The 15,781-nt window shown below is 41.1% G+C and overlaps 1 protein-coding gene across 8 annotated transcripts in view; it reads right to left on the bottom strand.

Moving 5' to 3' along the window:
- PHACTR1 (phosphatase and actin regulator 1) overlaps nt 1-15,781 on the bottom strand; it is a 556,936-nt gene that overhangs the window by 248,157 nt on the left and 292,998 nt on the right. For 2 of the 8 annotated variants that reach the window (XM_019522688.1, XM_019522721.1), the window contains exon 1: nt 10,770-11,124. The exons of 5 other annotated variants lie outside the window; for them this stretch is intronic. In XM_019522688.1, the coding sequence (XP_019378233.1) occupies nt 10,770-11,016 (247 nt within the window). In that variant the 5' untranslated portion in view covers nt 11,017-11,124. Of the gene's footprint in view, nt 1-10,162; nt 10,687-10,769; nt 11,125-15,781 lie in introns of those variants that run through there. One more of the 8 variants, XM_019522741.1, reaches the window with a different exon arrangement.

The following is a 15,781-nucleotide window of genomic DNA, read 5'->3' as shown; positions in this document are numbered from 1 at the left end:
TTAAATAAAATAAAAAAAAAAAATTAGTTGTATCTTCCAAACTTTGGCCCCACACAGTAGTGGGGGCTATTGGTAACTAGGTGGGCCTGAAGGCCCATGATCTCTAGAAGATACAAACAGACAGGGCACTGGGCTGGGAGGTATGATGTCCTGGGTCAATGCAAGGCATCAGTGGTTTGGTTCAAATTCCTGACTTGACTGAATCAGAGTGATTTGGGATGAATAACTGGTCTGCAGCAGACAGAGGAGAGATGTCAGGCAGGGTCTTTTGCACCCCAGATCAGTGCCCTAGTTCTCAGGATATAAAATGAAGGTGGATACAAACACACATGCCCTCTCCTGGCCACTTTGTATCCAGTTCTGTTTTTGTGAAGACACTGGAAAGCTTTCATGTTTGTTCCAATGTGGAATGTAAACAATGTCATCTTGAAAATTTCCATGAAACACACCTGTTGCCCTGTCGTTATTATTGGTAGTACTGTGTTAATACCTACGTATGCTTGGTGCTAGAGTAACAGAGCTTGCACAGCACACTGCACGCTCATGAGTCTTCGACTATCACTTAAAGTGTGTTGTGGGGAGAAGACAGATAGGTTGAATTGCTTTCCATCAGCTAGATGGGCAGAACTTCAAATTTATCAGTTACTAACAAACAAAAACATTACAAAAGATGGAGCCTTAGACATACTCCATTCTCATCCTACTCTTCACCCCCAGCCCACTAGTGCTCTGGTAAAAATCAAAACGTTTTCATCTACCAAGCAGATGGGGGTGGCTTGAAAACTAGGCTTCTTCAATTTTGAATTTCCTGTGGCATTACCCTTAAATCGGTGACTCTCAGCACCCTGGGGTGAATTAAATCAGTGCTGGAGCACCCTGGGGTGACTTGAGATTCTGTCAAGGGTGCCATGGGATACTGCACATTTTTAGCCTGTTAGGTCTGCAAACGTGATTCACAAGATACATTTCGTGCTTTTAAATGGGAAATTTATGGTGTTAAAATATTCTGACCTGTTGTGGTCTGAGTTATCTGCAACAGAAGAAATGTTCTATTATTTTTCTGTAATCAAAAAAAAAAGAGGGAAAACTAAGAGCTGAAGGTTTTGAAGGGGTGCCTTGAGTCTATCAAGGGATGCCTCAACTCTAAAAAGGTAGGGAAACACTGCCTTAAATCTTGCCCATGACACAGTCAGTCCCCATTATTTTAGATTGGTCTCTGGCTTGTGGGTTAATCCTCCAGTTAGCAGATAGTTGAAAAGGGCTAGTCTAGTAGCTTTTATCAATAAGAAACTAACTTTTATTTTGCTTAACTTCACCCAGTTGCCCCTGAAAACCCTGCAGACTATTAGCAAAATATCACCCTATACATGCATACTGTGTTCCTGAAATTATGTTTTGACTAATTACTTGGTTGGATAAAATGACCACAATGTAAAGCCAAGGTATTTTATACTGTATGATGCAAACAAGGCACTCTTACAACATAAAAAATAGGCAACTGTCTATTATGAATCACTGCAATGGAGTAAAAAATAAAATGGTATCAATGCAAACATTCAAACAGAAGTTTGCCTCTTTGTCTGAGGAAGCGGAAGCATGCCAAAGCATTAAATGTCCAACATAATGATCGGGTTTGCAATGCCAGTCAAGTAGGTGCTCATACTTGTACCCTGAAGCATTTTTTCTTTTAAGATACTGAGAATCTGCATGAGCAGCTTCTGAGCACAGGCAAACAGTATCATGTCATTCTGCCAGAATGAGGGAAAAAAATGATATAAATAATGCACAAGGTTAAAAGAAATAAACTGTAAATGAAAGCGGATAAGGAAGGAAAGGAAACAAATTATTTGAGGATAGGAATAGATCTGCTTTCCTGATGCCTTTCCTACTTTCCCTATCTATCTCATCTCTACTTCCTTAGCTCAAGTTTATATCAACACATTATTATTAACAAAGTATTCCCCTTTTATTCATGTATTTTAAATATCCCACTCATGTTTTCCATTAAAGTATCTCAAGTTTTGCTTTAAATACAAAACCATCAGCCAAGCAAAACATTCCTTTGGGAAGGTTGGATCAAAAAAGCCCAAATAGGCTAAGAGACAATACCTAGAAAAGACAAAAAAGAGAGACAGAAACTGACCACACATGATAACCAGAAGCAAAACTTGGACAGATTGAAAAAATAAGAGCAGGCCCTAAGGCCAGAAGTAAAGAGAATATCCAAGAAGAAAGAAAGCTATTGTTCAGACTAACGACTATGTAGTCTGATACACCTGCCTCAGAGTGGCCAGCCTTGGAAGGAGGATGGTGTAGTAATATGTGATGTGAACAATTATGGAATTACCTGTCCATGTGGAAAAATTCTTCCTAAATTGTATCAAGTTTGTGTTTCAGTATTGCTCTAACACATGAGAATTCACCAGACAGGCTAGATAGAAATCTATTAATTCTAGCTGTAGACAAGTACATTATTGAAGGTAACATCAAATCCCTTTAAAGTTTTTGGTAAGAATTTTCATGGGTGTCCTGACAAGCAGTATAGTTAGGAAGGATGCAGACATATTTTTGGGTACCAGGTACCCTTCCTATGGTTACATCATCATCCTAACACTAGCATATTTAAAGTTTTGTCCTTAATGAGACCTGAGGAAGGGTACCAGGTACCCAGAAGCTTGTCTATATCCCTCTTAGCTATACAGTTGGTTCAAAAAATAAATACACCACAAAAATCCTTGCCTATCATATATTCCTGGGACCATCATAGCTACAATATCATCCCAGCACTAGCACATTGTAAGGGTTTGTGCTCCCTACCACTGCCAAAGCCACATACTCTGCTGCTGGGTCTGGATCCAGCCTATGAGGAGCCCTGCAGGCCAGATCCAGCCCATGGGTTAAATGACTCTGATACCCCTGATTTTGATCAGTCACCCCTGGATTCCTTCTATTTCTGTTATAGCTGTGTTGTGACAGGATGACCACCACTGGAGATGATAAACACACTGCTGGAGATGACAAGAACCAGTGAGTTATCGAACAATATCTATTGCTTTCATAACTTTTTTTTGCCTTTCCAATGGCCAGCTCTAAGCACTGACATTTCAAAAGAGAATGCTCAGAGCACTGCCCATATCTTTTCTTTAACAGGCTTACCTAGCACAATATTTTAAACTAGATCCACAAAATGGGGGAGCAGGGTGGCAGGTTCTCTCAAAAGATGGTGTCTTCTTAGAAGGCAGCAGAGTCCATGGGGGGAAGCCAGAGTAGAATAATTTCATCTGGCTACTCCTCATAAGGATGCTTTGAAATGGGAAGCCAATACCATACTGTCAGGTCTTTTCCCTAACAAAGCCCTCTCTAACAAATCTCTCCTCTGCCTTTCTTGTTTTGCCATTTTGCTGAGTGTGGATAGTAGCTCCAAAGTTTATGATTTTAAAACTGAAAACAATTACACTAACTGTGCACTGCTCTGTATGGCTCATAAGGCCTGTTGCCCTTTTTCTTTAAGGGTACTGGTACCGTTCCCTGGAGAATACAGGCATTATGCAGTCCAGTGCCCTGGGAGAACTGGAAAGTTGATCTTTGGACCTAGCCTGAGGAAGCCTGGATTGCTTGCTATGTTATCTAATTTCCCCAGGAGGAGCTCCCCACTTACCATCTGCATTTGTCTCCAAGGCCTCAGTCAATAATATGAATTCTACGTTTAACTAACACACAGCAGCATCCAAATGACGTCCAAATCTTTTTCTAGGGCTCTTTAATAAACCCAGTACTCTCCAGGGTGATGTTCAGTACAACCTTGCCAGAAAACATCTCATTGTCAGCCTCAACTTGGAAATATTTGCAATTGTATACAACCATTTTATTTGGGGTTAGAGATTTCTGCCATAGGCAGTTTAACAAACTCTGAATTATTCATTACAGTGCTGTATAAATGTAGTTAACCACTTGCCCCAGGCAGAGCTATTAATGCTGAGGCAAAGAGGTTCCTTTTGCCTTATTTTGAGACCTAAAGGTTGAAGGCATGTTTTTTTTCCCTTCCTCTCTTCTTTTATTACCGACTTGCCAACTGAAACATTCCAGCTTTTAAGGAAAGAGTCACATGAATCACCAGTTTACTACCACAGTATTTAAATATGTGACACAGAGATACTTCTGTCACATAATCTTGCTTGAACTTTCCCTCTGTAGCAACATGAAAGGGTCAGACACAGCTACAGTCCCCTGCACTCCATCCCCACATGGACTATTTAGCTGTTACTCCCTGAAGCACAAGACATTTTGAAGGGGTATGGAGGGAAAAGGAGGGATAGGTCCCTGGGCTGTCCTTGAGCTTCAGCCAAAGGTGATGGCCATATCACACGAGAGCGCTCCATGCTAGGGGTGTTCCAAGAGCTCCCTTCAAGGCATTACCACCCCATGTGAATACCCTGCCTCCCACCAGTAGCACAGGGCTGTATGTGAAGTGCACAATCTGGCCCACGGCCATTTATAACATGTAACTAACACATAGTAGCATCCAAGTGAAGACACAGAAGGCAGACAGCCATTTTCATAAATGCTAGCAAGTCAAGATAAACAACAAAGCGTCTTCTTTTCACTAAGATATTATGTGTGTAATTTACCATTTAGTAACAATGCACCTTTTCCTTAGCCAAGGCTAAGCATCAGCCTGATTCTGTGAAGTACTAAGGGTCTTCACCTCCTCCATCAGTAAACAAGTTGAGGGTACTGTGTACCTCACAGCATCTAATTTTTTATATGAACTGTCCTTGGTTACTAGATATCTGCAACTTTCTCTGGCCAGCAGCCATATTCACAAGAAACCTACAAATGTTAGAGACTTAAACCTACAAAAATACGCTAAGTTTAGTTTATAACCCATGCTGTCATGAAGACAGATTTCATTCCACAATTCATGCCAGTAACCTCAGTGCTAATTTTTTGGGTAACTCCTCCACAGAAACTAAAGCCACACGTTGTATAATTTTGTCGTCTGTTAAAACACCAGATACGGTTTAACGTTTCTCTAACCACACAGGACTGTGCATGCAATCTTCTATTTTCTATTCAGTAAAGGCCAATGTTTTTCTCCAAATCATAGTTTAGAACTTTTTTTTGAAAATGGCTGCAATGTCTTCTAGTTGCCTACTGCACTCAGTTTAATGACGGGAAAGGAAAAACTTTTAGAGCTCAAAGCAATAGGAGAATTAGTGATGAAAAACGTATTTATAAATGGCCACTGCTGGGTTCATGACTTGTCTAGAAGATAACTATGTGATTTAATAATTACTTTTGTGGGAAACAAAAATAATCACCTTGGAAGCAATCTCCTAAGTAATAACAAAGTACATTCTTTTCAAAGTTCCCATTTGAAAAAAAGAACCAGCATTCGTTTCTAGGAGGGACTGAAATAATGTGTTTCTAATTGTGAAACACATATCTTTAAGCTGTCTAAAGAAGATTATAAAAATAAAAACAGGTGCTGTATTCCTTATTGACTAATTGCAGCTGTATATACTGTAGTCCTTCATGCATTTATAAGATGACCAAATATCATTATATGCTAAATGTTGAACTATGTAGACAAGTAGCAAAAAAGCTAGATAGAAACTATGCTTGACATTTTAAAAGGTGCTATTTACTGATAGCATTATTTTATTTCTATTTCACTAGTTTCCAGAGACTGAGTAAATCTTGGGTTCTGTTGTTCTAGATACCATATATACTCATGGTAAGAGACAGCTCTTTTTTTAAAGGAGTTTATTGTCTAGGACAGTGATTCTTAACCAGGATGCCGTGGCACCCTGAAGTGCCTTGAGTTCCTCTTACAAGGGTGCTGCAGGGTGCCACACATTGTTAGCATTGTTAGGTGTGCAAACATGATTCACAAGCTAAATCCACAGCTTTCAAAGAGGAATCCAAAGGGTTAAACACATGCTGCAGTCTTTCTGAGTCTTCTGCAACAGAATAACTGCTCTGTTATTTTTCCACACTCAAAAAACACGGGAAAGCTCAGAGCTTGCATTTTCTGATGGGTGCCTTGAGTCTAAAAAGCTTGAGAACCACTGGTATCAGGAGTTTACTGTCATCCTTGTTTTGCGAGACTGCCTAAATAAACAAAGCAGACAAATGATGGAAGAATGGAACTATTACCCTACCCAATTTACAGATGGAAAACTGAGGTACAGAGTGATCAAGTGACCTCACAGTCGCACACATTTAGCAAGGTAGGAAATTAAAACCAGATCTCCTGAGTTCTAGTATGGTGCTTTAACCACATAGCTAGCCTCTTTATTCTCCCTCCCAGAGTACAAGTTCAGACAACTCCATGGACCCCAGCTTTTCCTTCAAAACAAACAAACAGAAACTCCTCCACACTGGTCAAATGTCTGGAGTAGAATTCAGTGCTACTATGTCTCATTCATCCTAAAATCCCCCCCTCCCCTTTTTTTTTCTACCTGGCTCATTTCTGGCAGCCTCCAAAACCTGTGGTAGTTTCCAATGTCTTAAAAAAGAGCTAGAGATGGCCCTGAGCCATGTACTTCAGAATTAGGCCCAAACTTTCCCACGAGTATGAGGGGATTTGGATTCAGTGTTAAGGACATATGCGCCCATAAATAAAAGCACCACCACCATCAACACCACCACAAACAAAGTCCAAACAGTTTCCTTTGATCATAGATGTCTGTCTCCCCAACTACTGCTCAGCTGCCTCTGAGCACATCAAGAACTCAGTCTAACAAGGCTCATATTGCCAGGACCACCATCAGCCACCACTGAAATCAGTCTAACAAATCCTCAACATCAGCATGTCCTCACTGGAAGTCCTCAGCATCAGTGTGACCCAGGAGATGTTCAACACCTCAGAGTACCTAGAGCCTCTGGATCTGCTATAATCCTGTTTCCACTCCACTGATTTAGGTATGACTGAGGCCACCTTTCTTCTGGCTACATTTGGACATGTCCTTATTGTCTTTGATGCTTCTGATACTTCCATTAGTATTCTTTCTCTGTTCTTTCTTGTCACAGGATTTCTACAGCTCACTTCTCTCCTAATTTTCTTGGATTTTCAACAGCACTTTCATAGTCTCCTTGTCTTTTCTTCTTTAGAGCCCCATTCAGCATTCTAATCTCCTTTCTCTCTTCTCTTCACTCAATTCCAGGGTGACTGTATCTGCCATTATGGCTTCAGTTATGATCCCTATATTGGTGACTACCTTTCCACACTCAATCACTCCTGGTCTCCACCTCCATCACTATTTCCATTCTTCTTTTTGCCAGCCAGGCTAGCAGTCTTGGTGCTTCATACTCCTCTTTTAACATTTTAATCCTCTAAGTAAAATGTATAATTTAGAGCCATGCTCTTCTCAATCCTAAACATCTCTCAACTTGCACCTTCATTACTGAATCATTCTTCTCTTTGGGCTTCTTTCTTCCCACTTTCCATCTCATCAGCCCACCAAAAATGCTACAGCAAAAATCATCTTCCTTTTTCCTGGTCTTTGCCAGACCTAACTTCCTCTACAAGTTCCTTCACAAATTTCTTACTTCCTGCACTAAGTGCAAACTATATACCCAACTATATGACCTCCAAGACCCTGTACAACTTGGTTCCTGCTTACCACTTCTACTCACGTTCCCAACAGCTGCCTGCTCATGACTCAAGCCTCCCTCCTCCTGTACACCTTATTCAGGTCTTCTTCATGCTATAGATTACACTCTGTTTTGAATATTAAGTTCCCTAATCTATTTCTATCAATTTAGTAACATAACAAGAGTGACATAATAGGTTCCTAATGACAGGAGTCTGAAATTCATTAATATGATGTAGGAAAGGATTATAACCATGCAACTCCACTATTTCATAAGGGCTAAATCCTTGTCTCGGTATACAGTCCAGATACATAGACTTCATGCAGGTGAATAACTCATGATATTAGAAAGGACTGAATTCCCCATCCATCTCAAGACAGGGTACAGAGCACCCATACAGTCCTTTTCGGGGCACTGAACCAACCTGTAGTGACACCTATAACCTCTGCATAGGTTTGGCTAGTGGGCCTGCATAGTCACTAGCCCCATATCTGAATCTTTCAGCAAATCATTCTTTCACAGTCCACTCTGGAAGTCGATGCACAGCTATCCTTCACAGTAAGCAAGTACTACATAGACCACTTCACGTGCTCACCATGCAATGAAATTGTGCTGATTTTGCACTTTTGAGGGTCTCACATGGCATTCCCACACCATGAGATATTTTGATAAGTTCAGTTTATTATGAAACCTATTCCCTATATCCAAATGGGTAGAACTGATGCTAATCAGAGAAATAAAGGCATTCTTTAGTGATGAATAATTTATCAGAGTCTGTCCAGTGAATAGGCTCAGGGAACTGGACTTATTAGTCTAGAGAAGAAGAGACTGAGAAGAGACTTAATAGCAGCCTTCAAGTACCTGAAGGGGGGTTCAAAAGAGGATAGAGCTAGACTGTTCTCAGTGATGGCAGATGACAGAATAAGGAGCAATGGTCTCAAGTTGCAGCAAGGGCAGTTTAGGTTGGATATTAGGAAGAATTTTATCACTAGGGGGGTAGTAAAATATTGGAACAGGTTACCCAGAGAGGTGGTAGAAGCTCCATCCTTGGGGATTTTCAAAACCCGGCTGGACAAAGCGTTGGCTGGGATGATCTAGTTGGGGCTGGTCCTGCTTTGAGCAGGGGGTTGGACTAGATGACCTCCCGAGGTCCCTGTCAAACCTAACTTTCTATGAAATAGAGCCCCATTACTTTCAAGTATAAGAAGCTCATAGCACTTCATGCTTATCTTGGTAGCAGAGAAAGGGTTAAATATTATAACTAAACTCTATCCTTTTAAAATCATTATAATCAAAAAGGATTTAAATGAGATGGAATTAAATACCATTTCACTGTATCACAAAGTGAAATCAGAATTATGAGATGTCCCAAAGGTTCATCAGCAGGAAGCCCGCATATCTCGTGCTTTTGCATTTTGGGGGTTACTAGGTTATTTCATATCAAACAGGATATCATTACCAGTCTGCATCCCACTGACAATTAGGGACTAAACAATCTAACATAAAAAGGAAGCAGATTACTGTAATATGCATCTGCGAGTCTACTAAAGGGTACATGCAACTGAGATTATACACTCGCACTAGAAGGAACCACAGCTCTGTTCTCCTCTTACTGTGCTTGTATTTAGAAATACAAGGCTGAGAAAATTAGGGAAGGATGCTGATGCAATCCATTTGCAGATCAATTCAATTAAACTGGCAAGGTGTATTTTTTAAAAAGTGGCTTAGTCTTTTCTTATGGATAAATGAATCATGCTAATATTGTCAAGTACTTGCTACTGCCTTGCAAACCTCTTGGATTAAATTTCTATGGGGCTTGTTGTCACCACCCATCCAGAACAGGAAAAACAGAAACACTAAAAAAATTAGAGCATGGGCCAAATTCTTCTCTATTGTATTGGAATAATCCAAAAGAGAGTTTTACCCGCAGTGATTTCCAGGGCTATTTGCATATCCTACACAAAAACAATTACATTCAGCTTCTCTTGCAGTTAAATCAAAGAAAACTATAATTACACTAGCAGGACTCTAATTTTGAAGAGACATTAGCAAAGCCATAGTTCCTTCATTAAATTGCAAACCTATGGCTGACAAAGGACTGCCAGACCCCAAATACTATTTAGCTCCTCTGCAAAGAACAAACTAAATGGGCTTCTGTTCATTCCAGAATCTACCTCAATGTTAAAAGCTAGGAAAATAAAGTGGAACCATCCACAAAGCGAACAGCTTAGAGAATTATAGCATTTTCATATTCACATTTACAACCCAAAACCTTTCCCTGACCTTCAAGAAATGAGCCCTGCCTACTGTATCAGTTTCAGCTAGAGCAAACTCAAGAGACTTCAAATCTAAAGTAAAATGTAAAAACACAAAAACAAAACACTAACTAATAACACTGAGTAGAGATGTGGGGTAACATCTGTGAGGATGTTTCTGCTTGGATGGTTTTATGCCTCTTCTAGTTCTTAACATATCTTAATTGCTGACTCTGGCAAAATCCAAACAATTTGTCATTGCTTTGTTTAAACATTGATGTTACAAAACATAAAAAGCATATACTTACCTGTAGAAACACCTGTGATTATAGAGTCACTCTCTCTGAATACCCTTTTGGAGGTTTTGCTCAATCCCAATCACAGGGAGAGGTAGGGATAGCAGTTGTCTGATGAAGGACACTGTATTAATTCCAATAAAAACACAAGTCCCCCAGTGCTTTTGGAGCTGACAGCATGGTGAAATATCACACTAGATTGATTCCACGTAAACCAGTCTTCCAAATACTGATAATTAAGTCAGGCAAACTACTGCAGCACAGCCAAGGAAAAAAAAAGTTGATATACCCCGGCAGAAACACTGATCTTAAATTCACAGGAATGCTAATGAAACCAATCAATACACAAGCAATTTCTATAGCAACTAAAGAGAGTTGTCTCCTTAACCGTTAACACGAGGTTTCTATGACAAATTAAGGCAACTGTCCTCTTGGCTCGTCTCTGGTCAACATGCTGAATGTACACACAGTCCATTCATTCCGTCCCTGTTTCTCCGGAATCCGTTAAGTAGAGAGCGAAGCATCAAGCATCTGACAGTAGTGCACACATGTACACACATTAAATACAAGCAAACATACTCCTGTCTCTCTCTCACACCCACAAGATCGCATCACTCACCGTCACGGGCTTCCTCCCCACGACTGCAGTTGCTGCATATGTGTTTGATTTCCTTGCCTATATGACAGTGTATCACAAAAGATACATTGCTGTTAGTAGCAGGCTCCTTCAGTGGCTTCATCCTCACTAGATAGAAGGCTTTCTTTTTAGGTTTCTCCCCACTCATGTCTGGAACAGAGCCCTCCCTGCAGCCCGAAGAAGAAAAAGAAAGCATCCCAGGCTGCCTAACGTGTGTGCAATCCGCCATCCGTTCCCTCTCGCTTTGGCATTTGTCTGCCACACACACACACAACAAGGATTAGGAGGGAGGGCTGGGGGAGAGAGCGAGAGCAGGGAAGCACTGCCTGAGCCTTGGTGACCTCTGCAACCTGGCTGCCTTAGCCAATCCAAATGGTCTTGGCTGGAGTGTGCTCCCAGCTTGTCATTCCTCTGTCCATACCTGTGATGCTTCTCACTTCTCAACCACAGATTCTCAACATGTTCATCAGCAAAACGGCCGTTAATTATTTTCAGCTACCTTGCTTACTACATGTATCCCATGAGTGCACAGCCTCCCTCCATCCCCATCTCCCCCTTTCTTTATCTCACCCCCCTCCCCTTCCCCTCACCTCCTGCTCTGACAAGCAATTGTGAGAATTATCACACAGAGCATCAACGATGTTGGAAGCCTTTCATGTGGTACATACACGGACAGCCAACGTTGTGTTCCTGCTGCAGGACGAGCTGCAGTTCTCTAGTCCACTGAACAACACTGTTGCCTCTGTGCTCAGGCAGCACAGCAACCTCTTTCATTGAAATTAATATTTTACACACCAAAAGAGAATCATCCAGCATGTTGACATAGGGCTGGCTTTCCCTTTACCGTTCCTCTGAGGACTCCAAGCTATCTGACAACTGGAGGTCTCTGCACTTTGTGCACCCATTGCAGCCAATTTTGCTCTGTCCTTTTTTTTTTTTCTTTTTAAACACTCCTTTCATTTTTGCTTTTCCACCCTCTCTTTGGCTCTTCTAAAAGACAGAGGAGGCATCTGTCCTGTGGCTCACAATGACAGCCATTGAGAGTGGCCAGCAGTGACTAGTGACAACAATGCAGGCTTCTCCAGAATGGAATCCTTCTTCCTAAACTAATCATGGCTCATCCAGGGGGACAGCAGAAACTTTGAGTCTGTTCAGACTTCCAATCTTAAGACAAATACCCTCTCATTTTCTTCTTTCTCCCTAACTGAAAGGACAGCTGCTCTGAAGAACAATACAGTGCCATCTCTGGACACTTATGGTCAGGTCAGTTGTTTTCAAAGGCTATCATGAAGCCCATGGCTTGCAGGTGAATTTTATGTAATGTCCTGTATTTTATTTACCCCATGATAACTGTCTATCCCTTTTGGAGAGTCTACACTGCCCCTCCTCAGCTTAGCAAACACACCAAGCAGCTTTAAACTGTCAGACCTGCTGAAACAGCACTTTGAAGAAGTGCCATAGCTCCGTAGCATGCAGGGCATGGAGAAGCCTGCCTCACTGAATGGCAGAACCACAGCTGTTCTGCAGTGTTTAGGGAAGTTAGCAGAACCCAAGGGTAACAGCAATTCCATTCTGATGCAAACCCATAGTACCCCTGAGAAAACTTGGTACATTTTCACTTGCAAGTACTATGTACTTTGGATGCAAACAAATCCTGAAGACCTGTGCCAGTACAAAGATGTACTGGAATGGTGGGGAAGTGAAAGGGACTTGTACCTCATAGGGTTTGGGTAAGAAGTATAGAAGAGCAGCAGGAGAGGTGAGAAAAATCAAAATCAATCACAGACGTTATGACAATATGGGCACTGTTTCTTTAAATCTTCAGCAAGATAAAAGCTACATACATTCTAGGTGGCTGCGCTACAGTGCAGCTGAGATGCCGAGTAAGGACATATTTTTAATCAAATTCCTGGTTCAGCTTTAGTAGAAAGTGACACATTTGTCACGTGACAGAAGACACATTCCAATTCAATCATGGGCCCAAAGAGACTGTCCTGATGCCATTTCATTATTTATTTACTTATTTAATCCACCTTTATACAGAGCATTCATTGAAAGTTCTGCCCAAGCAAGGACAGAGCACAAACTTCAGGGTCCAATCCTAGGATTTATAGTATTTGGCATCTTTTCCAAAAAATGGAACATGACAAGAGAGCTGACCTACATGTAGTGCATCATTCTAATGAAGGTTTGACTTCTCACCTTCACTTCTAGGAGCAGAAACCTATCACTTACAGCAGTAAATGCAATGCTTCAGTTTTCTTGGAATTACCAACAACCGGATTAGTTACTGTTAGATCATACTGAAATAGCTTCCAGTAGAATTATGCCATTTACTCAGTCATGTGCGTACATCGCCCGTGTGCATGTTTGCCTTGAACAGGAAACAGTCACATCAGGGCAAATTGTATTACTAGCATCAAAGAGTTTGATCCTGAACCTATTGCTCCTTCAAAATTCCCAAAAGTTTAGAATGTGCAAGAAATGCAAGATCAGAATCTCAAGCACAAGCAGATGTGGTAACATGTCTGCATCACATATTGAAGGGTGAATGTATTAAAAAACTATGCTTTGACATTTGAGATCATTCAAAGAGAACAGGTGTTAAATTACAAATCTGAAAAGGAAAAGCTGAAAATTGGTTGTTCCTTTCCATGACAGTCAAAACCAGAGTGCACATGGTTCTAGATTGTCTCTCTTATATCCTTTGTCTTAACTAACCTCAATGACTCCTAAGTTTACTGACTCCCAAAGGAATAAAACATGGGAATAATTCAAAAAGTAATTATATAAAAAGAAAAAATGGCCATAAGCTACTTTGTGAACTTTTCTACAGCTCAGTGTTGCATATAATTGGAGTTTTGCATTGCTATATTATAGAAATAAATGGGATGAAAACTGTCTCCAGATGTGACCTTATTCAAGGTTTGGGGACTAGAAGGGTTTCAGACCTAGTATTCCAGTCTGGTTTTAACTCCTTATTCAAAATACCTGGTCCCAAGGCCCCAGCTGTGGAGTGTTGGGAACAGACAAAGTCATGGTTCATTGGGAGCTATTAAATAAAATCTTTTGACATTCCTAAACTAATGACTGCAGATCTCAGAGGTGTGGTAGGTCATTCTGGACATACCCTGTTTCTATACTCTTCCTCTAAAGCATCTAATACTTGCCACTACCATATACAGAATACTGGATTAGATGGACCATTGGTTTGATCAGTTATGTCACTTATGTTCTTATGCTGTATAAGGCCTGCCTTACAGAGGAGACAGAATCCACCTTCCAAAGATGCAAAATACTAAAGCCTGCGGGTTGGGACAAATGGGCTTATTGGTGAAAGAACTGCTCTGGGACTCAGTGGAATCTGGGTTAATTCCTTGTTCTACCACAGACTTCCTGTATGATCTTTGGCAAATCACTAAAAATTTCTTGGTGCCTCAGATCCCTGTCTATGCAGTGAGGATGATACTATTTCCTTGTGCTACAAGAATAAATTCACTGAAGTCCAGGAAATGCTCTTTGAGTACAGGGATGGAGGCCAAAAGACATGTAGGGATGTACAAGTAATGGATTTTTGATTCAGTGGCTGAACCAGGTTTGGGGGTGGGGTTCAGGGAAAGACTCCCCACTTTGGATTTGGGAAGGCCCAAAATGTTTTAACCAACCAGAAATGAAACATTCTCCCTCTCCAATTCTTTTTTTAGCTATAAACTATTTGCTAAATTTCACCCAAATTGGTCATTTGAGGCTTCCCAGAACTGCATTTTTCAATGAATGTATTAACTGAGGAATTTTTGCTAACATTTCTATGACAGGTAGTAGAGGCTGAACCTGGTCTCTAACCCCATTGCACCAAGATTCTGAATACTGCAGGTATTCCCACACATAAGCTAAGTGTAGACAGTCAAAAAGCTTGAGGCTGAATCCATTCAATCTTTACAAGTTAGTTTAAGCTGCGTAGATTGAACTGATAAGCAAGTGAACAGACATTCACTTCAGATTCCGGAAATGCAGCCACATGCCTGAAGTGGTCCAGGCCAGAAGTCGGGGGTGGACAGGGTGGGGGCACTAGCTTGGGCAAAGGCTAGCCTGATCCCCTGCAAGGGACAGTTTGCAGGGGAGGTGCAAAGCATCCTGGGATGCTAGGGGACTATGAGTTAACTTGAATCTGGAGGAGATCCGGGACAGAAGTTCAATAAACTGATTTAACCGAAATCAGTGAAGTCTAATACTACATCCATCCAGGTTAATCTGAAAGCAGTTTATGTGCAATGAATGTCTGTTGTGTTACATATTTGAACCAGTTTCTGATCACTTACACTGGTTTATGTGTAATCTCTGTCCCTAGCCATCATGGCTAGACCTCTCCAGTGGCTTTCCCTACCCCTTGAACTCTTTGCAGTACTGTAGAAAGAGCCACGCCAGAACACTGCTTCACGGCATGTAGGAAATGAAGAGGTCTGCTCCACTGGACTACAGAATCACAGCTGTTCTGCTGCATTTGGGGAAACTTGGGAGCTAACTAGATGGCCCAATGGGTAATAGGAATTCTATTTAGATGCAAACCCAAACTACTGCTGAGAAAATTTGGTGCATTTTCACTTGCAGGTGCTATGTACTTTGGATGCAAACATGTCGGGAAGCCATCTGCCAATGTGTCTCTTGTAACATGCACTTCACTATAACAGGCAAATTGCCTTCATTCCCAAGAGCCGCCTTATAGAGAGTCTGAATTTGCCACAGCTCGTAAGACAAAAATATGCTTAATTATGATCTGTGTAATTATGGTGAAAGCTGGCGCTGTTAATCAGTTCCAGCACAAATAATGTAAAATGAACAAACTGCAGTATTCCTACAGGAAATAACTTGCTTTGTCTTATTTTTAAAGATAGGTCAAAAGCACTGTAATAAACCTTTCTGTTCACTGTTTCAATATGTGGCTGCAAATCCTAGTGTGCCAACCCTGCAGCCCCAGAAACTGGCACAGGAAGCAA

This window comes from Gavialis gangeticus, unplaced genomic scaffold (genome assembly GCF_001723915.1).
Source record: "Gavialis gangeticus isolate Ggan-Ray unplaced genomic scaffold, GavGan_comp1, whole genome shotgun sequence".
Lineage (NCBI taxonomy): Eukaryota > Metazoa > Chordata > Crocodylia > Gavialidae > Gavialis > Gavialis gangeticus.
The sequence above is the reverse complement of the archived record's forward strand: the minus strand, read 5'-3'. Positions and strand labels throughout refer to the sequence as shown.